This window comes from Lepus europaeus, chromosome 17 (assembly GCF_033115175.1).
Source record: "Lepus europaeus isolate LE1 chromosome 17, mLepTim1.pri, whole genome shotgun sequence".
NCBI lineage: Eukaryota > Metazoa > Chordata > Mammalia > Lagomorpha > Leporidae > Lepus > Lepus europaeus.
The window spans coordinates 51,698,292-51,724,611 of NC_084843.1; the positions used below are offsets into that span (position 1 = coordinate 51,698,292).

General features: G+C 35.3%; 1 protein-coding gene and 1 long non-coding RNA gene across 2 annotated transcripts in view; one reads left to right on the plus strand and one right to left on the minus strand.

Annotated features, from left to right (window-relative positions):
• LOC133776018 (uncharacterized) overlaps positions 1 to 26,320 on the plus strand; it is a 548,830-nt gene that overhangs the window by 327,022 nt on the left and 195,488 nt on the right. The window lies entirely within an intron of this gene.
• The window catches only part of TMEM26 (transmembrane protein 26), a 52,258-nt gene that overhangs the window by 11,966 nt on the left and 13,972 nt on the right, over positions 1 to 26,320 (minus strand). Inside the window, exons 2-4 of the mRNA XM_062214599.1 lie at positions 20,303 to 20,381; positions 14,621 to 14,734; positions 11,523 to 11,743 (exon numbers count right to left, since the gene is read on the minus strand). Coding sequence (XP_062070583.1) covers positions 11,523 to 11,743; positions 14,621 to 14,734; positions 20,303 to 20,381 — 414 coding nt within the window. The remainder of the gene's footprint in view (positions 1 to 11,522; positions 11,744 to 14,620; positions 14,735 to 20,302; positions 20,382 to 26,320) is intronic.

A 26,320-nucleotide genomic window follows, 5' to 3' on the forward strand; every position in this document is an offset into this window, starting at 1 on the left:
TAATAGAGACTTATGGAAGTTGGGCTCTCCCTTTTTCTACCCTCCCCATCCACCACCCCCAACCATGTACACAGACTGGTGAGTAGGGACTCTACCTCCGTAAGACATTTAGTCCATTCTTTACATTTATTCCATTACTTAGTACATTTCAGTGATGGTTTCCAGATCCTTACGGGTAGACATTCTTCCTTGTAAACTGGTAAGAGGTTGGGAGAGGATTTGCATCTCAAGTGAGCAAAGAAAAAATTTATGATTTCAAGTTTTTTAAAGTAAATACTCAGGGAAAAATAAAGTTAGTAAATTCTCTAAGAAAAGTAAAGCCTGCAGTCACAAAAACCTTGTGAAAAGTTTATGCAAGTTGCAAGAACATTAAAACCATGTAGACCAGTCAGAGCAGTGGTTTTACCAGAGAGGAACTGGCCGTGGAAACCAACTGTGGTCAGAAGGTGCTGACTGATGGGAACTGCAGTATGAAATCTCATACTTAGAAGCAAGGTCAATAAAAATAACAAACTTCATTAGAAATGGATGGGAAAATCCATAGCTTCTATTTGAGGTTGCAATCCCTGTTGGGATAAGTGGTGAACTTACTTTAAATTTAATGGAGAGAAATAAGAGAGCTATAGAAGAGCTAGATAAGTTCTCCTGTATGCTTGCCTGACTGAGCAATTGCAGGCATTTACAGGGAAGACCCAAGAGACCCAGTGGCAAATAAAAGTTGAAGTAGACATGAAAACATCCTGAATTTAAAATGTGTTAGGAAGTGGGGCCTTTCCTTCCACAAGCCCTTTCCTTCCATATTAGGTTTGCCTTGTTATGTGGAATAATACTTGAAACTGTGTTTTATTAAAATATATTTTATCTTTCATTGAAATCACCTGTTATGTTTGTTTGCAAACTGGCAACTTTTTTGCTTCTTCTCAGAAATAACAATTTTCAACTATTGTCTTCCTCTTCAAGAAACTGAGAAGCAACACTCTATTTGTGCCACAAAGTTCTCTGTTTTTGATTCTAATAAGAAAACCACTTATGTTTCTCAAATAAATAAATAAAATTTGCTATCCAAAACATAAACAGATCATCAGAGGTTAGAAGTCGTAAGAGCTGTGTTTGAGCATAATCTGACTAAATTACTGGCTGACCACAAACTACATAGATATGACTGTAACATGCCACGCTAAAAGTAAAACTAAGAATTAAAAACAAACAAAAAATGAGACCTCAGTAGATTCAAGGAAAGAAACCTGACCTAGTGATGATGGTGGTGGTGGCTGCCTGGGGATAATACATTGTTACAAAATATCACCCAAATGAATGTTTTCCAAAAAGTAAGTGAAATGCAAAAAACAAGGGTTGGGTGACTATCCTTGGGGAAGGGAGGCAGTCAGTAGAAACTGATCCTAAGGGCCCCAGATATTGTATTCAGCAGAAACAGACATCAAAACAACCATTATAATCACTTTCAAAGAAAGAAAGAAAGAAAGCCATGTTTCATAAATTGAGGCAAATCTAAAGCAATAGCTCAACAAATAAGTAAGGGCAGAGAAACTCTGAAAAGGATTAAACAGAATTTCTGTAGCTGAAATGTAAAAATGGGAGTGCAGAGTTCACTACATGGACTTACTACTTCATGCTACCTCTAGAATTGAGATAGCAGAAGAAAGAATCAGGGACCTTGAAAATAGATCAATGGAAATGATCTAATCTGAAGGACAGAGAGTAAATACGATTGAAGAATAATTACTAGAATCTAAAAGACCTATGAAATGTGACCATGTTGTTAATAAGAGTTCCAGATGGAGGAAGAGAAAAAAGAGCAGAAAAAATATTTAGAAATACAGTGGCTGGAAAATTTGAGGGAAAATTATTTACAAATGCAGGAAGGCAAGCAAAAAAAAAAAAAAAAACCCTAAAAGAACTTAAAAGAACTGGCAACAAAGAGATCTATGCTTAGTTCTATCACAGCCAAATTACTGGAAGACAAAGAAAAAAAGAAGTCCTTGAAGATTGTTGCAGAAAATTGATTCATGATGTACAGGATAACAACAAAATAAGTAATGGCTGACATCTGATCAGAAACAATGAGGGCCAAAAGACAGTTGAACAGTATACATATAAGGTGCAAAGGAAATACTGTCTATATACCAAACTATCCTTCAAATATAAAAGCAAAACAAACACATTTCCAGGTAAAGAAAGGGAGAATTTGTTGCTAGCAAATTTGCTTTAGAAGAAATATCAGGTGTTTTGTTTTCTTCCACAAGGGCCATACTAATTTTTCTGCATTTTCCCAATTTTAGTGAATGTGCACCTGAAGCAAGCATGAAAAATTAGGTTTTTAATGAAGTCTTTGAGGCTATTTATTTTAATACGTGGGAAGACATACTTATGTGGGGATACTTCAAAAAGTTTGTGGAAATTAAAAGATAAGTTTATTTTTGTGGGAAAAAACTTTTGAATGCCATGCATATGTATATAATAATAATAGCAAAAAGGAGGGGGAGGAAATGGAGCTATAAGCAATGGAAGGAATGGAAAAGTGGAGCCATGAGCAAATAGAGCATTATTGTTATGCTTTCCTGGAGTTAGGTTAGTATTAATATGAAATCAAGTGCAACGACTGAAATTGTACATTGTAGTCTATGGATTAACCAGGAATAATAGACCTTATATGGAAATAGTATCTTTGTAGATATGACTAGCATTCTTAACAAGAAAAGGGAAATTTGGAGACAGAGACAGACACGTTGAGAAAAAAGATAGAAATTAGAGTGATAATGTCTGTAAACCAAAGGATTCCAAGGATTGCCAGATGGCACTAGAAGCTAGGAGGGAAGCATAGAGTAGATTCTTCCTCAGAGCCTCCAGTGAAAACCAAAACCCCAATTTTGGATTCTACTCTCTGGAGCCATGGATAGGAACAAATTTCTGTTGTTTGACACCATGATATTTTTGGCACTTTGTTATGATAGCCCTGGGAAGCTAATAATACAAGCAAATTAAAAGACAAAGATTTAATTAACTAAAGAAGAAATGCAAGACACCAATATATGGTGTTTGTAAGGGAAAACATTTAGATACAAAGATGCAAACAGTCTGATGTAAAAGAATGGAAGAAGTATAATCCCATGCCCATAATAAGAAAGCTAGAGTGTGTATATGCTTATGAGACAAAATAGATTACCATACAATAGTATTAGTGGAGAAAAAAAGTGAAATTTTATGAAGAAAATGGTTGCTACATCAAAAGTACATTAAAAAACTTTGATGTGTAGGCATGGGTGTTTAGCCTAGCATTTGGGGCACCAATTGGGATGCTTTGGTCCCATACTGGAATGACTTAGTTCAATGTCCATCTCTGATTCCTGACTCCAGTTTTCTGCTGATGTGGACCCTGATGGCTAGTATTGATGGCTCAAGTGGTTGGGTTCTGTTCACCCACATGGGAGACCTGGCTGTCAGCTTCAGCCTGGCCCTGCCAAAACATTGTGGGAATTTGAAGTGTGAACCAGTGGATGAAGGTTCTCTCCTTCTATCTGTTGCTATCAGTATGCCTCTCAAAAATAAATGTTTACACACCTAAAAACAGAGCCCAAAATACATAAAGCAAAAACGACCTAGAATGTTTAAAAGAACAATAGACATTTCAACAACGAGAGTTAAACATTTCAAGATCCTGCTCTTGATAATTGATAGAATAAGTAGACAAAATCAGGTTATTGAAGATTTGAACAACACTATCACCAACTTTCTAATGTTTATAGAACATTCCATCCAACAGCAAGTAAATACACATTTATCTCAAGCACACATGGAATATTCTAAGGATAGGCTATATGCTAGACAGTAAAATGAGTCTCAGTGTTGAAAAGCCGAAACAAGTTAAGCTATAGTCTCAGATTTTAATATTATAAAATAGAAAATAACAACACACAAAATACCTAGGAATTTTATTGTATGTGTGGAAATTAAACAATTTCCCTGAATACCCCATGAGTTAAGGAAAAAATCACCAGAAAAATTGAAGATTACTTTTAACTATATTAGATAAGAAGAAAACATACCAAAATTTATGGGACGATAGTAAAGCAGTGTTTGGAAGGAAATTTGTAGCTCTGGATGCCCACATTAGAAAAGAAGAAAAGTCTAAAATCCATTACATATGCTTTCATATTCAACCAGAAAAAGAAGGAAATAATTAAATCCAAAGAAAGCATGAAGAAAGAAAAAATAAACATCAGAGAAAAAAACCAATGAAGTGGAAAACAGTGTAACAATAGAGTACAATCAATGAAACTAAAAACTTAGTTATTCTTAAAGAGCAATAAAGCCAATAAACCTTACCAAACCAAACTAACCAACCAACCTCCCTTCCTCCTGGGAAAAGACAAAGGTAAAAATACAAATTGTCAAGTTCAAGAAAGTAGAAGAAAGCATCAACACCACCATAGCAATTAACATAGTTAATAAGTAAACATAATGGAAAATTTCATGACAAAAATTAGACAACCTAGATGAAATGGAAAAATTTCTAGAAAGGAAAATATAATCAAAATTGACTCAAGAAGTAATAGGATTTCTAAATAGAATCATAAGAGGTACTGATATTGAATTGATAATTAAAAAATAATCTTACCACAAAGTCTTGACCCAAGTGATTCCTTACGTGAAGTCTATAAAATATTTGAAGAAGAAATAATCTCAATGCTAAAAGAAACTCCTTTAGAAAACAAGGAAAAAAGGGGATGATTCCTGAGGTATTTCATGAATACATTATCACTATGAAACCAAAGCCAGGAAAAGATATCATTAGAAAGGATCAACATGCCTCATAAGCATAGATATAAAAATGATTAATGTAAGCAGACTGAATCCAGAAACATGTATAACATATTATAAATTATAGCCAAGTAAAATTTACCCCAGGACACCAAAGTTTGCTTAATATCTGAAAATAACTTAAATTGTTGCTTTAATAGGATAAAGGACAATTAATACATAAGTATCTCAATAAAAACAGCAAATGAATTTTTACAGATTCAACACTCATCGAAAAAAAATCTCTAAACAGATAATTTCCTCAACTGAAAAAGGACAGCTGTTGCAAAACCTGCAGCTAACATCATCCTTAATGAACATAGAATGTTTATTGCTTGAGACTACAATGTTAATTCTCATTACTTCTATTTGACATTGAAAATAGTTCTAGCCAGTGCAATAAGACAAGAAAAGTAAATTTAAGGCATGCATGTTAGAAAGAATTTAATGCATTATTTGTTAACAAATTGTATTATCCTGTATGTTGAAAATGCTAAAGGATAGAGCAAATAAGACAGTTTAGCATGATCACTTGGCACAGAACCATACACAAGTGACTTGTGTTTCTAATGTAGCAATATTAAAATAAAGTTACAAAAATAATTATGTTAGTAAGAACATCAAGGTGACTCAAACACTTAGGAAAAATTAGGAAAAGTGGTGCAATCCTATATACTAAAAATTATAAAACATTGCTGAGTTAAGTAATGGACTTTCCAAGGGATGGGAGTATCTGTCTTGTGGGCTGTTTAAGACCCATGAAATAATTTGGTCTGACTGCCAAGGTAACCACAGGTAGGACTTGAAATTCAAGAAATACATAGCAAGCTGATTTTTAAGTTGATAATTTTGTATGGCCTGCAAATGATGTTATAAATATCCAAATGGCCCTTGGCAGAAAAAAGGTTCCTCACCCGATGGCTATTTCATGTTCACAAAAATGAAAACTTAAAAGTTTAAAGACAACAGTTCTTGACAAATTGATCCTTAGATTCATTCAGTTGCTATTAGACCACAACAAGGTTTTCTTTAGAACTCAACAAGATAATTATATCAATTATGTGGAGATGCAAAGGGCCTAGAATGTCTAAAACATTTTAAAAAGTTGAAGGACTTATAGTACCCAATTTCCAACTTAATAAAATTATTATAATGTATTATATAAAGAACAATGGAATGTGATAGACCTAGATAAAATCCCTTACATCTGTGATCAATTGATTACAGACAAAGATGTTAAAATAATTTAATAGTGAAAGTCTTCAACAATTAGTCACACTGGGACACTGAATAGTGCTGAGGCAACGTCAAATTAAAAAATAAAGTTGAAAGCTTACCTCAAAATTAAGTCAAAATAGTTAATAGAAATTATTGTAAGGGCTAAAAACTTCCATAATAAAACAGAAGAGAAGATATTTTAAATATGTAGTTAGCAGTTTCTTAGATATGACAACAAACAGCATGATATGCTTAATTAACAATTGGTTTGGGTTTTATCAAAACTTTTAAGATGAGTTCTTCAGAAGAGTACATGTAAAAATGGACAACAGGGACCAATACTGTGACATAGTGGGTAAAGCCACCATTTGTGATGCTGGTTTCCCATATTGGCACTGGTTTGAGCCCTGGCTGCTCTACTTCCCAACCAACTCCCTGCTAATGCACCATGGGAAAAGATGGCCTTAGTGCTGGGGCCTCTGCACTCATGTGGGAGGCCTGGAAGAAGCTCCTGGCTTCAGGCTGGCCCCACCCTAACCATTGCAGCCATCTGGGTAGTGAACCAGTAGATGGAAGGTTTGTCTCTGATCTCCTTCTGTCTCTAACTATGACATTCAAATAAATCAATAACCCTGTAAAAATGGACAATAAGCTGTAAATAGAAAGAAAATATATCTATCAGATATATACAATTACATATCTGATAAAGGCCTATACCTGGAATACATAAATAACTCTCATACAGCTCAACAATAAGATTTTAAAAATATGCAAAAAATTGAACAGGCATTTCATTGAAGAAGACATATGCACATGAAAAGATATTCAACAACAGACTATTAGAGAAATGCAAATTAAAGACACACTGAGATATCACTATATGACCACTAGAGTAACTATAATCAAAAAGACTGTGATACTACTATATGACCACTAGAATAGCTATAATCATATGGACTGAACAAAAAGAGGGGCAGGTGTTGATGAGAACATGGAGAAAACAGAACTCACATATGTTGATTGTGGGAGTATAAAATGGTACAGCTACTTTAAAAAAAGGCATCCTATTAAAAAGTTAAGCATGTACTTAGAATAAAGCTAGCCTTTCCATTGCTAGATATCTACAAAAAATAAATGAAAAATTATACATGAGTGTTCATAGCAACATCATTTTTAATAGCAAAAAAAAAAGCTGGACATAATGTACACATGCACCTACTACTGAATAGACAAACAATATGGAGAAACATATTCAGTGGAACATAAAGGTATTTCAAAAACTTCATGAAAAGTAGAACTAAAAAATAATATGCATCTGCCATGAACATTTGGAAAACCCCTTATATAATTCAGTAATTAAAAAGAAGCTAGACATTAAATAACATGGGGGAAGTCCAAAAGGATTATGTGAAGTAAAAAACACCAGATAATAGAGACCACCTATTTTATAATACCATTTACATGAGATTTCTAGAAGAGGAAACTCTACAAAATAAATAGTATGTGCATCTCAACATTGCCTAGAGTTGGTGGTGGGAGTGAAAATCATCTGGAAAAAGTCACAAGGAATCCTTCTGGAGTCGTGGGAATGTTTTAACCATGGATGGTTGTACAAATCTATAATTTGCTAAATATCATGGAACTGTAGAATTACAATAGTTGAACATTATGATGTTTTAAACCATAACTAAATAAAGCTGTTAGGCAAAAAATTGCAACACCAAGAGGTTTACAAGTCTATGTAAACTCATAAAAATTAGGCAGATGAACTTCATGTGGGCCAACGGAATGGAATTGGTTTAAATTGTTTAAAACAGACTTTGACATTAGCGAGATTACAGCAAAGAGATTTAAAAATCATTGCAATGTAGACTCTTTTGCAGATTTTCTCCTAAAAAAGTCAGCCCCAAACATGGAATATAATAAAAGAAAAATCAAAATGTCATTGATAATAGGAAAACTACAATAACAGGCAAACTACAATGAGGGACTTTCTGCTATAACAGGTAAATATCCTTTACTTCTGTATAAACTATATTCTTCCTGATTGTCCTTTTGAGCTCAAAGGGAAAGGTTTAAGGATCTCCTTTGAAAAATCAAACATTTGTAGTGCCAATTATTGAAGAAGAGTTGTGACCTAAAACAGGAAATCATCATTTAGAAGATGGCTTTCAGAAGAGAGAAAACTAGAGACTCTTTCTATGTCTTCACCTTGAGGGAAGGCAGTAGTAGTTGCATCATGGAGGCAATGGAGTGGAACAGAGATTACAGAAGGCCACTGACACAATGCAGAAGCATTAAAAATAAAATATCATTAAAAATAAATTTTATTAAAAATAAAAATGACTGAATCTGATAAAATGAAAACTGAAAACAAATCTTAAACACATAAACTAGGATATCTCCTTGATATCTAGGAGTATTGGTGACAGGACCCTAGAACATACCAAAGTCTGCAAATACTCATGTCCCCTGTATAAAATATGGTAGCATTTACATATAATATCTGTGTTTCCTCCCATATACTTTAAAATCTTCTGTATATTACTTATGATCCTTAACACAATGGAAGTGCTACATACATACACCATGTTGTTTAAGAAAAAAAAAATCCTCTGTATATTTCATACAGATGAAATTTTTGTTTTCAAGTATTTTCAAACTGCAGTTGGTTCAGTCTGCCCATGGATATGCAGGGCTAGCTGTAGTTTATTTGACTCAATTTAAACATTAATATTCTTGGAGTGTGACACAGGTTGAAAGAACTTTTAAATGTTTTTGTGAAGCATTCAGAATAATTTGTAGGTAACAGAATAAATTAGGTGTATTTAAGCTGTCTTGAAACATCAAGTGCTTCCTAAATTCTTGATAAATTGAAATAGTCCCTATTGGGACAGGACTGTGTGTCCCTTTGCACAACAGTTCCTCATCATTTTCTCCCCATTTACTGCATAGAACAGTGCCTGGCACATATGTCTATCCAATAGTTGGTGAGTAAAAGAATACCTTACAATTTTCAAAGTGTGTATTGGTGTGTAGTTTTTATTGCTGTGTATTGGTGTGTAGCTTTTATTGGTGTGAATTGGTGTGTAGTTTTTATTGGGGTAGTGGCTGGGCAAACTACAATTTCATTCATTTACTTATTTAATATTTATCATTTATTGGCAAACACAGTCTGTAAATTATTCCCTTAGTTCTACCTGTAAATAGGACTATTAACAGCCCATTAAGATAGCTGCAGTTGGCATTTCTTACATTTGTATGACTGGTCCCACAAAACGTAACACTGTCCAATACCTCTTTTATTATCCTCTGTTCTCTTCCATTTCCTTAGGTGTTTAGCATACATTAGTTATCTTTATATTATCATGTCTCTGTTACTGCAGATATTTAATGCTTTCATGAGCTCTGTCAGGATTTCTTCATGTTTTTCTTGTAACCACATTACATTCTATGTGTCTTAAATATTTGAAAAACATTCTATACATGAAGAATGTAAATCACTGATCATATGTAAAGTATTACAACTACAAAACTAAAATTAACAGTTTGAAGACAGCTGATTTAGATTGAGTTATTTTTGAAAAAATCTGTCAACTTAATAAGCTAAAAGTAAAATTAGTATAAATGAAATAGAAACTAATCTTGTAAAGATAGCCCTTGGTTATAAATATCATTTGTGCTGTAATTGAGATATTTATGTTAATCAGTAAATTAGTGTATTTTGCTCAGCTTTTTTTATTTGCTTGAGAAACACAGCATAAAGTAAACTGTAGCATTAAAAGCCAGTCTCATTCCAATTTGTTTTTATAGCATAGTGCAGAACAACCCAAGCTTAAAGTACATTCAGGCACTGAGACTTAAATCCCTAATGGTAAGAAAGTGGTTCTATAAACAGATGTGATCATGGATTCTGAGTTTATTTGCTTGTGGCAAAAATAAAAGTACCAACTCAATAAGTTTTAATTTATAGGTATCTACACCAGAAAGCCTTTGGGCACTTGGAACAAAACTGGCTGAAAATGAAATTTAGTAAAATAAAACTTCATCTACCCCATTCTCCATTCCCACCAGGGAATGCACATTTCCCAACTGTAGAGGGGAGAGCTTTCTCCACATCTCCTGCAGTCTCTCTCTTGAAATTGTAGCCATGTGATGGTCTAGAAAAGAACTGTGTGATTTACTGTGTTCCTGACACTTTGGAATGTGAAAGAGGGGCTGGGGATGGTCATTCCACTCTAGAAGGTTTTCAGATGACCTTGGTGCCACCTGATCTGTGGTCATACAAATGTGCAGAGACTTTCTCTCATCTCCCACTGGGAATATCATATGCCTCTTTCTATAGCAGAAACTGCCTTCATGTATAGATTTAAATATAAACTGTGTTGGTTTCTACAACATACCTAATCAGCAGCAAAATCTATGATTCTAACAATGGAGTATCATATATTGAAAATCCTCCCAGGCCAGCTAAGTAATGAAAGTCAACAGAGTGCCTTCCCCTAGGAGGTTCACACCTCCCTTAGGATGTACCCCATGTGAAGAGATAGATAGGTCTGGGCCTCTTAAACTTACAAGGCCTACAGCCCAACAGATTATTATCAAGCCCCTTCTGTCAGGTTCTATTTGCCTCTCAATCAGAAAACTTAATTGTAGCTTAGACAGCACCTTTCTTAGCTCCTCTAATAATGACTCTGTCCTTTGTTCTAGACCCTGTCTAGTGCACTTGGGCCTCATTCCTTTGTAATCATAACCTCTACTCTACCACCAATGGCTCTACTCCCAACCTGTGTGTACTGATGGTCCTCTTCCCCACTTAATGCTGTATAATTGTTCAGACCCGGTTAATGCCACTCTTAGGATCATTGGTTACTATCCTCACTCTGTCTTTTATGACCTTGTCTAAATATGATCAGAGTCGGCGAACTTGGAAGGCTTCCATAGCCTTGGCAACTCATGATGAGAGCCTAGGGTGGTTACTGGTGCCATAAACTAGAGTGACAATTTGTTGGGTCAACAACAGGAGTCACTGTGCACTTGCTCCTCATGTAGGATCTCTGTCCTTACTGTGCTGTTCATTGTGACTTAATGCTATAACTAGTTCTCAAACAGTATGTTTCACTTTGTGTTTCTATGTGGGTGCAAACTGTTGAAATCTTTACTTAATATATACTAAATTGATCTTCTATATATAAAGAGAATTGAAAATGAATCTTGATGTGAATAGAAGGGGAGAGGGAGTGGGAGGGGGGAGGGTTGTTGGTGGGAGGGAAGTTATGGGAGGGAGAAGCCATTGTAATCCATAAGCTGTACATTGGAAATTTATATTCATTAAGTAAAAGTTAAAAATAAAACCTCCTCTAAAAAACAAACAAAACAAAACAAACAAAAAATCCTATTCATTCAGAACATAAATAACAAAACAAAGAGATAGATGCATGGTCCTGTCTACCGTAAGAAATCTTTTCATTAGAGGGCCTGCTTACCTCACACTTTGTATTTCCAAGGTCTCACTTGTGAATTCCAGAATGTCAGCAGCTGTCCCCACAAACATAAGGAGAAGCTGTGAGAGTTGGTCTCGAGTGATCTCTCCCCCAATGGGTAGTAGCCATCTTCCAATTATTAGCAGTAGTAGGAATGTCTGATGGAGTCCCAAAGTCCAAACTTTCTCACATACTGCAGATAAGTTATTTACAAAAACTCGGGCCTGTTTAACAGAAATGTCACACACATAGAAGGATTATCAGCTACAATCTTGGAGAGAAATGCCCGCTTTACCATGGCTCTCCATCAAGATTTTGCTTTTGTAGACAATCCTTCATAGGACTTATTCTTCACTTAAAGAAAGTAACGCTCCTTTCAGCCAAACACTCTGAAAAAGAATATCCAATGTGGTTCTTAAGATGGGGCTTCCCTGTAACTAACAAGTGATTTAAGCCTTACAGTTGCTAGTGGTATTGCACTATGTAATATTTAAAATCCAATTTTGCAATGCTTTGAAGACTGTTTCCCATTTTATTTATTGTACACTATAACAAAGTATAATATAGCAAAATTTTATAAGGTCCACATTAAAATCACAAAAATCTTATATTTTGATTTTATAGATTTTAAATATGAATTCAATCATCTGGTGATGTTTTTGTCACTGTACAAAGCTTCCTTTTTGTTCATTATTGCCTTAGAAATCTATTGTAGTCAACCAGGAATATAAAAAATAACAATGTTATCCATTACATAAATGCAAAGAAACAGAATTACTATAAGGTTATTATTTTACTCAGGATATTAAAATCTATTATTCAATAATCCTTAAATTAGCAAGCAAGTTTTAATCTACCAGTATTCTTGTACTTTGAGAAAAATTTATATTCCACTCATGTCTGGATGAAATCTCTTGCTCAATTTCCTTCTAAATAAATTTCATGTAATATTGATGCTATAGAGATGGTCTAAAGACTACCAGAACTTAGATCTAGAATGGATAAGATAGTGATTCTAATTTATTTATGCAAGTTATTTAACTCTGTTTCTTTAAAATCTGTTTACCTCTATTGATCACTTGCCAATATTAAATGTACAAGTAAAGGGAGGAAAAGAACAAGCAGATGCTAACTTGATTGAAACTATGCATAAAAATCAATAATATTTCATTTACACCATTCTTTATATTATAAAACAGCACATGTATCCAGTGTAATTCAGGAATCATACTGGTAGAGAAAATATGAAGCATATTAGTAGGATAAAATATTAATATTTTTAATGATCAGATGAAAACTGAGAGGCAGAGAGGCTAAGCAGTTTTCCCAGAGTGATATAAATTGTTCTTGTAGATTGAATCATTGTATTAAACCTCACAGAATCAGTAGTCTATCATATTGTGGAAAGTATGATGGACAGAGGCAGTTCAATGGGTAAACGATATTATTGTCCACAGATGGTGCTGGAATACCTAGATACTCATATGCAAAATTATGAACCTGCACATAGACCTGACACCCTTCACAAATGTTAGCTCAAAATTGATCTCAGATATAACTTTAAAATACAAAACTATAAACGTGTTAAAAATAATATGGGAAAAAACCTATAGGGCCTCATGTATGGTGATGACATTTTAGATGCAATACCAAAAGCACCATTCTTGAAAGAAAGAATTAACAGCTGGTATTCATTAAAATTAAAAAAAAAATTCTTGTTGGTAAAAGACAACATCAAAAGAACAAAATATATGCCACAGACGGGAATAAAATATTTGTAAAATATATACCTCATAAAATATTCAAAGAACCCCTAAAATTCAGTAAGAAAAACAACCTGATGAAAAAAATGTGTCAGAAACCTTAACAGTACCTCACAAAAGAAGATGACAAATAAACATATAAAGCAATATTCTATATATTGTAATCAGAGAGATGCAAATTAAAATAAGAAAGAGATATCACTACACACTTGTTAGATGGCCAGAATCCAGAAAACTGACAATGCCAAATGCAGGGAGGATGTAGAAAGACAGGAACTCTGATTCATTGCTGGTGGGAATTGCAAAAAGGTATAGCCGCTTTGCAAGACAGTTTGCCAATTGCTTACAAAACTAAACATGGCCTTAACCATATGATCCAGCAATTGGGCTCCTTAGTTTTTACTCAAAGGAGTTAAAAACTTATATTCACCAAAAACTTGTATAAAAATATTTATAACCACTTTATTCATAATTGCTAAAACTAGAAAGCAATCAAAATGTGTTTCAATAAGTGTGTGGATAAGTAAAAAAAAAAAGACAATGGAATATTATTTATCACTACAAAGAAATGACTGTCTAGCCATGAAAAAAACATACAGGAATATATTATGAAGTGAAAGAAATTAGTCTGAAAGGCTACGTATTCTATGAGTCCAGTGATATGACATTCTGGAAAAGGCCAAAATATGGAGACAATTAAAAAAAACAAAACCACTGGCTGCCAGGAATAGATGTTTGTGGCAATAGAAATACTCCATATGACACTATAATAATAGATACATATCATTACTCATTTGTCTGAACCCATAGTCTCCATAATTCCAAAAATGAGCCCTAGTATAAACTGTAGACTTTGGGTGGTGATGTGTCTATGTAGTTTCATTAATTATAACAAATGTACCACTGTGATGCAGGGTGTTGGTGGAAGAAACTACATATGTGGAAGCAGGGGAATATGAGGTATTTGTACCTTTGTCTCAATTTTGCTGTGAATCAAAACGTCTCTAAAAAATAACATGCTAAAATTTTATATACATATATCAGATTCCAATTGTTTAATTATATCATTTCTTTATGTATTTGTCTCTCTGCATATGCATATTGTCTAATTTCAATGTTCCTAATACTGTAGGAAAAATATATCTATATTTATATAAAATTATGCATGTTAACTATGTTAAATAATACATAAAAATCTTATTTTGTTAATCCCTAAGCCAAACAATTAGCCAATTGACAAATTTCATAGAAAGAATGAGCTGAGAGAGGTGTAGTGTGTTATCCTCATCAGGTCCACCATTAGTTACACCTTTTAATGGTGGTAGGAAAAGCTCTCACCGACTCAATGAGATAATCTGCTCCATTGGTTTGTTCACTGGATACCTCAGTGTAATTGATGTCCTCTTTTCTGCTAGTATTCTGTGACATTTCTTCAGATGGCACACTGCAATACTAGGAATTGGAAAGACAACATATAAAAAAAATCACAATAAGGGACAGTTTAAAACAGCTTCAACCTATCCAACGGATTATGATCATATATGTGTAGTTTATAAAATATACATAAATATTTCTGAAAATCTGAATATGATAGGCTTGAGATAGAAAATCAGTTTTCTATTAAACATGTCTTATGTTTCCATAGACATTTAAAAGATGCATGTGGTAAGAGTCATTGTGAAGAGCTACAGAATTTAAGAATTAATAATTGATTATTTCCTGAACCTTGAAAGAATTATAACAAACCAGCAATCAATGACAACAACAAACATGTAAAATCCTATTCAAAACGTTTATTTTACAAGTTTGTTTCTTACCTAGAAGCCTCTTACCTAAAATACCATTTGTTTAAGTATATAATTCAATTACTTTCAATCTTGCCTATCAAACACCAAAACAAGCAGAAAAATTTGCATGTTCAATGTTATATATATTGTAGTGTCAAGTAGAAAAGTCAGTTTATAAATTTCTGGAAAACTTGACAGTGGACCTCAAAGAAGTGATTTTCTTTTTCTTTCCTGTTTTCTTCATGTTGCAAATGTATTTCTAGAAGTGAACTGTGTATTTTTATCCAGCCAGGTGCTGGAAATGTAAGGTGGAGAAAAACAAGGATGAACATTAGAGAAAAGGAGTGGCACTTGAAAATGTCACTGTAGATAATGCCTATTTTGCAGACTACTTCAAAAAAGGTTAAAGCATTTTTTAAACATCTGTGGTTCCAACATATTTTCAAACACACACACACACACACACACAACACAGCCACCAGCACCACCACTATCATTACCACATGTTCACAATCACACATTTGTTTTTAAAGAGAAATTATTTTTTTAAAAACTAAAGCTGTAAAAAGTGTTTTTCCTTAATTATTTTAGAACTTTTTTGATAATTTTACAAGCTACTTGAAAAAGTAGAAAGAAAGTCTGAAAAGAAGCTATTTTTCTCCATCCAAACAACTAGTGTCATGGGTGAAATGAATAATTAAGAAATATTGCCATGTGCCATATCTCTAGGAGCAAAAATACAGCTGTTTATACAATTTGTGTGTATGTGTATGTGTGCAGCTAAAGTTCCATGAAAAGTTAATGAAAGTAAAACATTAAATCTTTGAACCAAGCCACGAATCCTCATGGCTGGGTCAATATTTGGCTTCTTTCTAAGAACTTAATGATCTGTAGGGCACACTTGAACATTTTGTTTACAGGCCGAGAGCAGTATAATAAAAGTGGAGACCTTGCGGTGTGCATTTGGTGCAGCAGTTAACAGGCTGGTTGGGGTAGTCCCAACCAATATCAGAGTGCCTGGATTCAAGTCCCCACTCTGTTTCTAATTCCAGCTTACTGCTAATGCACAAGCTAGGAGATAATAAGTGATGGCTCAACTAATTGGATCCCTGCCACCCCCATGGGACTTCCTGGCTCCTGGCTTCAATGTGGCTCAGCTCTGACTAATGTAGAGACCTAGCAGTTGCAGGCATTTGGGGTGTGAACCAGCTGATGGAAGATTTCACTTTGTCTCTCATTTTCTCTCTATGTCTTTCTGACTTAAAAAAAAAAAAAAAGTGACCTGGATATGTTTTTTACATCCTTATCTCTAAAAACCTAGAAACACCTTATTATTTTTTAAGACAATCATTGTTTAGTGCAATGTATAACTCTGAAACAAGCATCTTGGTGCCAATATTGTGATAAGGAGACTTATTGGAATGTCTCTCCATTCTTGTTATTCTATTTGTTATGATGGGTGAGATTTTTCCTTTAAGTGTCAACTACATTAGGACTGCAGTAAAGAAGTGATTTGACTCCTAAAACCTAATCTGCAGTGACAATGTTTGCATTCAACATTCAGCATTGTAGAGGTGATTTCATATCCATGATCTGGATCCGAACAGGCTACTTTTTCATGTTTATGTCTTTAAAACTCTTATTGGCTTCAAAAATATTCCTTTGGATCAAGCCTGACTGGAACATTATGAAGCGCAGGACATTTCCATGACTTTAGTTGTGCTGGTTCCTAAAGAGATCGGACTAAGGGCTAAGGTCACAATCGTCATAACTATTTGTTTTTCCAAGCAAGTAGATCCTGCCAGATTCAGGAATGTAGGTACCAAATTGGTCATCTAGGAAAATGTCTTCATGACATAGGTCAGGGTGTTTTCCTATTACAAGTCATAGGTGAATACATTTAGGTTGTAGAGTAAATGGAAAATGTAAACGGAAATTAAATTACTTTTTTCTCATGAAAAATTCAGAAGATTTTAATGCAAACTCCTCTAAAATATACAACACATATCTGAAAAAAGGCAATGTGGCTTAGTGAAAATGGGTGTTCATTAGGTTCTAAGTGTCAGCACTGTTGTTGATTAGCTGTGTGGCCTTAGGAAAATTACTTAACCTTTTTGAGACTCAGGGTCCTCTTTTATAAAATATAAATATGTGCACCATGCCTAACTCATGGAGTTGCTGGGTCTGTAAATGAGAAAGTATAACAGAAAACACTGAAACATGGGAGATGAAAGATAATTACTGTCATAACCAAACTTCCCTAAATGAGTAGACTGACAGACTTACTGTTCCTCTCTTTATCTTGACATTTCTTAATTCTTTGAAGGCAATTCTCATACTTTTTTGTCTTTCATACTGTTTCTACTTCCATCTCTGTTCACTCAGCCCAATTCAATCTCTGGGCATTCATTTTAATTCTCAGTGTCAAATCCATTACTACTAAAGGTTCAATTTCTTTTGTAGTATGGAAATTAGAGAGGTACTGCCTGGGGCTCAAAAATCTTTTTTTATTAAAAAGAGAGCTTTTGGTTGCATGCTATTTGTTGTAATGGGATTTGACCTGTATATCAATTAACTGTGCAATGCGTTTATATTATAAAAGCATTTGGGGAAATGAATTGTTACTGTGGATGATAGCCATGTCATAGAATTGGAGGTGAAGGAAAAAATTGATTCAAATCACCAGCGCTTATTTCCATACTCCTGAAAGAAGTAAGTAGTAAGGAGATTGAAATAGTTCCCTAACTCCTTATGGTACATGGCTTTGAAAAAAGCCATGCTCACTTGAACCAACCAATCTATAGTTACAAAAATACTTTTGCTGTAGACATAGACATAGTCTATGACTTTAATGTATTTAGAAGGAAATTTAAAGAAGAAAAATAATGTCTTCATGCTTATGTTAGTGGGATTTGCTTGTGGATTTCTCCAAAAATATCCCACAAAGCTAAATCCCCCTCTGTGTGCCTAAACTTTGGAGCAAGCATTTTCCAGATAAGGTTATATTTTGGAGATTTAGCCCTGCTACAAAATTACTAACTGTAGCAAAGTAATATGTGCAGAGCTAAATTCTCACAGATCTTGCTTAAAGTGTTTTATGAGTTAAGGTACCAAAACATAAGTACAGTTCATCTGCAGCAGAGAAATGTAACCGGAACCTTGATGTTCAAGCTGGACTCTGGTGGACTTCACCAGCTGGCCTTCTCGGAGTGGTAGAGGAGCATTAACAACAAGATGACGGAGCCCAGACTAGAACATGTTGACTAGAGCTGTCCCTGGAGGATATAGCTCAGTTAAAATTCTCTGGGGCAGACATTTGGCCTAGTGGTTAAAATGCCAATTAAGATACTCACATCAGAGTGCCTGGATATTATACCCAGCTCCTGCTCCAGACTACAGCTTCCTACTGATGCAGACCTAGGGGGCAGCCATGATGACTCAAGAAATTAGTGGCTCCCTGGCTCCAGCGTGAGAGACTTGGACTGAGTTTGTGCCTCCTAGCTTGGGCCCAGTCCTGGCCATTGCAGGCACCAGGGAAGTGAGACAGCAGGGATGGACGCTCTGTCACTAAATCTCTGCCTATCAAATAAGTAAAAATAAAGATTATTTCACTTGAATGTCACAGTGACATAGAAAAAGAAATAGAGAAAAAAAAAAAACCCGATTTACATCTGCTGGTTCACTTTCCAAAAGTCTGCATACCACTGGGACTGGATGAGGCTGAAACCAGGAGTCGGGAATATCATCTGGTCTACCACTTGGTGACAGGGGCACTTGAGCCATCACTCCATTTGCAGGAAGCTGTCAGTAGTGTAGAACAAGGTAGCTGGAACTTGAATTGATAATTTGATATTGGTTGCAGGTGCCCCAATAAGTGTGGCTTTACCACAATACCAGCCTTTAAATATATGTTTTAATTTTAAAAACAAATCTCTATATAAAAAGTGAGAAATCTCATTGGAAACCATTGTTTATTTTATAGGGCAATGTGGTCTGATCCATACAAGCCTGCCTTTCCCTACAGTGGATCTCATGGTCCTCTCCTTTAGCCTTGGTTGAGGGCTTTGCAATAGCATTTGTTTTTCACTGAGAAGCCCATGAAATCCTTGGAAGTGAATCTCCTATAATCTGCAAAGGTGTATTTTTAAGTCAGACTATTTTAAATAATTTAAATAGTCCCTACAATTTTGATTATGTCTACATAGCAGAGTACAGATGAGGGTTTGGTTTTGACTTTGGTTGTGTAGGTCTTAAAAATGTTACTTTCCAGGACACTAGATTATTGAGGCCTGCTATCTTCAGCACAATACAGAAACTCATTGAAACCACAAGGATTAAAACCAAATTCCCACTTCCCCTTATAGCATGGTTTGGGTGAGCAAGTGAGTCTTTTTTTTTTTTTTAAAGTTTTATTTATTTATTTGAAAGGTAGAATTACAGAGAGGCAGAGGCAGAGAAAGAGAGCGATATCTTCCATCCACTGGTTCACTCCCCACATGGCCTCACTGGAGAGAGCTGAGCCAATCTGAAGCCAGGAGCCAGGAGCTTCTTCTGGGTCTCCCACGTGGGTGCAGGGGCCCAAGAACTTGAGCCATCTTCTACTGCTTTCCCAGCCCATAGCAGAGAGCTGGATAAGAAGTGGAGCAGTCTGGTTTTGAATCGGCACCCATATGAGGTCCTACCTCTAGAGGTGGTAGCTTTACCTACTACACCATAGCACTGGCCTCAACGGGAGTGGGTCTTATGAATAAGATCTCTAATACAGGGGGCTGGCATTGTGACACACTGGATTAAGCTGCTGTTTGCAACACCAGCATCCCATACCAGAGTTCAAGTCATTGGAGACCATGATTGAGTTCCTAGCTCCTGACTTTGGCCTGGCCCAGCACTGGCTGTTGCAGCCATTTAGGGAGGGAACCAGTAGATGGAATATATACATATCTTTCTCTCCCTCTCTTCCTGACACTTTCCCTTTTAAATAAATAAGTAAATCTTTTTTTAAAAGAACTGTAATGCAAACTATTAATTAATATGTAGTCTTAAGCATTAAATGTAGTATTCTTTTTGGTTCTTTGACAAGTCATATATTCACTTTGGTTTAATAATGGCTTCTTATTTAATCCTTAATAACTCCAGTTCTTTAGAAAATTGGATTATGGAAATAAATCAGATCATACTGTGCAAGTAGTTTTTTGCTGAATATTCTAATTTCCTACTTTTCAAAATGAAGTACCTGAGTCCCATGATGCACTTCAAGAAGCCACAATGATGGCATGATGCTAATCAGATATAAAAATATGGCTGGTGAAAACCTGTGAAAGAGGGGGAGAAAGATAGTTCAGCTTTAACAGAAACATTTTTAAGAAAAGATACTAACAATTGCACATACCCTGACCACACTGAGTAGAATCTTTTTAATGTAAATGTTTATTTCAGTAGGAAAGAAAAGCATTATGTGATTTCTACCATATGGATTATAGAAAAACAAAGTAACTGTAAAAGGCACTAGCAGCTGTCATTCTCACTGAATTCCTAGTCCAATTAATAGATGTTAATTTTTAACATGGTTTAATGGAACACTGCCAATTAGTTGCAGCCATAACACTGGATATTTTGTTTTTTCATATGTTTTATAAAAAGCCAATAGAGCAATATTAAATCTCCTTGGATTTTTGCAATATTGCCACTTTAGAAATATTGGTTACATTTTTTTAACATTAACCTGGCATTTTGAAAGCTCAAATAATAACATCCTCCTAGAACACAAAAGAAATCAGGTAAAAGAATGAGAAAAGACAAACATCTAGTAGTTTTGTGCAGGTTTGCTAAACATGTGAAGCAAAAATACAAACTTCAACTGAAGGGCTTGGTCCTTTTTAAAAGGCTATCTATGTTCATTGTTTCCTGGTTCAAAATTCAGACTGGAATTGAAAGGCTGGGCTTCTGTAGGCAGAAACGCTCAGGTTAAAACGCTAGTTTTGCCATTGACCTCTCAATGTGTCTCCTAATCCACAGCATTGGGAAAGTCACTGCATCAGTCATTTCAGGTTGCCATACAAAATACTATAGATTTTGTGACTTAAACCACACTCTCATTTTCTCATGGTTCTGGAGACTGGGAGTCCAGATCAGGTGCCCGCATGGTTGGGCTCTGGTGAAGGCCTTCTTCTGGCTGGTAAATGATGCCTTCTCAAAGTATCCTCACGCAGCCCTTCCTTGCTGCGTGTGCAGGAAAAGACTTCTCTTCCTTAAAAGCCCAGCAATGTTATCACACTAGGACTTCACCCTATGACTGGATACAATCTGAATTACCAAATTAATTCCAAATCCTGTCACAGTTGGGGTTAAGGCTCCAATTAGTAAGCTTTTGTTTAATTTAACAAAAATATCCAAGAGGAATAACTTAAGAAGGAAAATGAATGTTTGGAGATTCACAGTCTAAGATTGCATGGTACTGTTTGTACCATGGAGGCTGGTAACAGCAGAGTATGCACAGAGGAACAATCACATGCAAAGACCAGGAGACAGAGGGAGCAGCTGGGCTTAACTCAGCTTAAATAATCAATACTCTTGGCGGCTCAATAGGCTAATCCTCCGCCTTGTGGCGCTGGCACACTGGGTTCTAGTCCCGGTCTGGGCACCGGTTCTGTCCCAGCTGCCCCTCTTCCAGGCCAGCTCTCTGCTGTGGCCAGGGAGTGCAGTGGAGGATGGCCCAAGTACTTGGGCCCTGCACCCCATGGGAGACCAGGAGAAGCACCTGGCTCCTGCCATCGGATCAGCGCGGTGTGCTGGCCGCAGCACGCCGACCATTGGAGGGTGAACCAGCGGCAAAGGAAGACCTTTCTCTCTGTCTCTCTCTCTCACTGTCCACTCTGCCTGTCAAAAAAAAAATAATAATAATCAATACTCTTTGGGAACTACCTTCTAGGGGCAAGCTTCCAATGACCTAAAGCACTCCCACTAGGTCTACCTACCAGATGTCATTACAAGATCAAGCTGTATCCTTAATCTATCAACTATATAGTCATATCCTATTGAAACTGTAATGATGCTTCAGTATATGAATCTGGAATGGGACATCATGGCAGTCACATGACATCATATAGATTTTTATTACATCTTCTATAAAGTAGTTCCTGTCAGAGGTGGGAATTCAATAATAGGTCAACAATTATGCTCTTATGGGAGATTCTCCAATGAAAATGTGTTCTTAAAAATTTGAAATACCATGAAATATTTTTTAAAATTTATTTCTTCAAATTTCACTTTAGATTGAATTCTTGCTTTAACATTTGAATGTCAAAATTGTAAGTCAGTCTGTTTTTATTAAAATACTTTCAGTAAGGTGAGCACTGTGGTATAGCAGGTTATACCACTGCTTGGGATGCCCACATCACATATCAAGGTGTTGATTTTAGTTTAGCTCCTCTGCTTCCAACCCAGCTTCCTGTTAATGTATCCTTGGAGGCAGTAGATGATGGTTCCAGTGTTTAGGCCACTGCCACCTACATGGCAGCCACATTCATTTCAGAAGTGAATCAGCAGACAAAAGACTGCTCTCTCTCTAGCTTGCTCTCTGCCTGCCTTTCAAGTCAAATAAATAAATGAACTTTAAAAAATACTTTCAGTATACATATGTGATAATTTAAAGTAACCTGGGAAATAGAAATGTTAATTGTCCCATAGCAAGCACTATTTGAAATAAAATATGAACAAAATTATGTTATTATAATACAGTGCAGAAAAGTCAACAAACTGAATGAAAAAAGAAAATTTAGAATTTCTAAAATCTATTAACCTTTTCACTAATATCTTCTGTCAACTTCTGGGGAGAGGAAGGGAAAGAGGACAAAAGAAAGAGAGGTCTTTAAAAAACAGAGATGCTCGCCCACCTTTGATTTCCTGCAAAACCCAATTTTGAATCAAACATTGTAAATCATGATATTTTTAAAATTTGACTTGGAAGATGACCAGGCTGTGGAGAAATTCCAGAGGTCTGAGTTCAGCATGCTCTTAGAAAAGAAAAATTAACTCTTTAATCTTTCATATCAAATGAAACATCAAGAGAGATTATTTCCTGTGTGAAATTGAGATGGAAGCAAATTCTAATCTGTGTAACAGTTGGAATATTTCAATTTTTGTTTGTACACTTAAAATCTTGTCTGACCCACAATGTTATTGGCTGCTTTTGAATTAGTTTTGAAGTTAACTCCTCTACAATACTTTAAAAATAATAATCCAGGGAAACAATAGATTGGATGAATATATATTAATGCTTGGAAGAGATTAAAAATAAAATGAACAATACTCTTAACATATGCTATGCCTAAGATTTAGTTCTATAATCAGAAAAAAATATCCATTTCAATGTACAAAGTTACTTCAAAATGTTCATGAAAATGGAAACTAAAAGATAAATTGACTTTGGTATAAAAAAATTTTGAAATCCAGGTATTTTTCTATAATCTACATTTTCCATGAACTTTTCAAGTATTTAATTAGGAGACTGGTTATATAAGAAAGAAAACTAAGAAACATCAAGTTTTAATATTTTCTGTATTACCTAACGTAGAAAACATAAACTCCATAATCTGATATTCAAAACCTCCATTATCTTATCTCTATTCTTTCCCTACTGTATTTTACCATGCTGAACAATTCAGTATGTCAACCTGCTGTGTATTTCAAACAAAACAAAATGTTTAGGAATGCCTTCCTAACTTCAACCTCTTCCTGAGATTCATTTGACACAAAGGAAAAAGGAGATAGGAAGATGAAGTCATATTGATGGCCCAAGAATTCATTTTATATATAAATATATATGAATATATTCTCAGCCTTGCTTAGCTAACCATGAGTCTGTTCTAACAACAACATGCGTGGATAGGCATTTAGCCTAGTGGTTAAGATGCCAGTTGGGATGCCAGTCTCCAGCTCTGGTTCCTGATTCCAGCTTCCTAAAGATGGGGATCCTGGGAAGTAGTGGTATGGCTCAAGTTCCTGGGTTCCTTGCCACCCATGTGAGAACCCTGGACTGAAATTCCTACTCCCAGCTTCAGCTTGGCCAGTCTTGGGCTTTTGGGGTTTTGGGGAGTGAATCAACCAATTGGAGTAAAAGCTTAACTCATTAAAAAAAGAAAAAGAACAACCTGCTCTATATTCTTCCAACTTGGTTAATCTGAGAAGAGAGGTCCTGAAATGGTTTTTGATAAAAAAAAAAAAAACTCCCCAAATAAATGTCCTTCTCTTACATGTCTACGTATCAACACCCAATATTTATATATATATATACATATATATATATATATATATATTTATGAGAGGCAGAATGACAGAGTGTTGCATGCAATGCTGTGTTAGGATGAAACTGGGAACTGAAACTCAGTGGTCTTCCTTGTAGGTGTCAGAACTCAATTATTTGAGCCATCACTGCTGCCTTCCAGAATTTGCATTGACAGAAAGCTAAAGTCAGGGGCAAGCATTTGGCACAGTGATGAACTCACTGCTTGAGATGCTTGAGTTGCCCATATCCCATATTGGAATGCCTGATTTGAATCCCAACTACTACTCTTTTGATTTAGCTTCCTGCAGATGCATCTTGAGAGGCAGCAGATGATGGTCCAAGTACTTGGGTCTTTGTCTCCAACTTAGGAGGCCCAGATGGAGTTCTGGGCTCCTGGCTTCAGCCTGGACCAGCCCTGGCTGTTGTAGGCATTTGTGGAATGAATCAGTGGATGAAATATCTTTCTGTTCCTCCCTCTGTGTCTCTGATCACATAAAATGAAAATAAATGAATGAAATTATATAGATATTTTATGTAACTGTATATGTTAAATATAAGATATATAAAATTATATATGTATATACATGATATATCAATATAAATAAAATACAATTTATGAAAGATATATACATATATGTGTGTATATATGTAAATATATATATATATATTACTTATATATATAAAATGAAGTCAGGAACCAGAACTGTGAATTGAACCTAGATACTCTGATGTGAGACACGGGCATCTTTACCCAAGCCTTAACTCGTAGGCCAGACACTTCCAAGCCCACCCTTATCAGCCACCACCATCACTTGTATTTTAAGTACTCAGCAGGAACTACTCTTAATCTATATTTCTCTTGTGACCCAATGCATGATGTACTGTTTCATAGTTATGTGTATATTGACTTTATATGCCTAAAATAAGCTCCTTGAAGGCATATCATGGGTTTTATATCTCTTTCCACTACATCATCTCTTCTCCCCAGTGGTGTTAGGGTCTTAGGAAATCTTCAATTAATGATTATAATGCAAACCATTAAATGTTTGAATGTCTGAATAATGAATACTGGAAGGACTGAAGAAATGAATAGAGGCTGCTGATATCCACAAGAACCTTTTATTTAAGGAGGTCTTATAGCAAGTATGCTTTTTTATTTTAAGTAATACAAATTTCATACATTTCATGTATGCATATTTAGGAACAAAGTGGGGCTTCCACTCCCTCCTGCCCACATTCCAACCCTTTCCCCCTTCAGATTCCCATTTTTAATTTTGACAGTGATCTATCATCAGTTTCCTTAGTAATCATATAGTTAACCCTACTCTAAGAACAGCAAATAGCTTGAAGAGAAAGAAAACAAAACAAAATAAATCAAAACTAAACCAAAGATTGTGCCTCAATGGAAGAGACATGGGCTATATACAATCATCCATCTCCCAATGTCTATTTTGATTCAATACATTACATTTCAGGTATTCTGTTAATTGCATCGGGTCGGGGAAAACATGTGTTTGTCTTTTTGGGATTGGCTTATTTCACTTAGCATAATGGTTTCCAGTTGTGACCATCTTGTTGCAAAAGACAAGATTTCATTTTTTTTCACAACTGAGTAGTACTCCATAGAATGTATGTGTGCATGATAATTTCTTTATCCAATCAATAGTTGATAGACATCTGGGTTGATTCTGTATCTTAGCTATTGTGAATTGTCCTGCAGTGAACATGGGGGTACAGATAACTCTTTCATATACTGATTTCTTTTGGTTTGGGTAAATTCCCAGAAGTGGAATGGATGGGTCAAATGGTAGGTCTATATTCAATTTCTGAGCTATCTCCATAGTGTCTTCCTCAGTGGTTGCACCAGTTTATATTCCCACCAACAGTGGATCAGAGTAATTTTTTCCCCACATCCTCGCCAGCGATTGTTTTTTATTGATTTCTGTATGCAAGTCATTCTAACTGGAG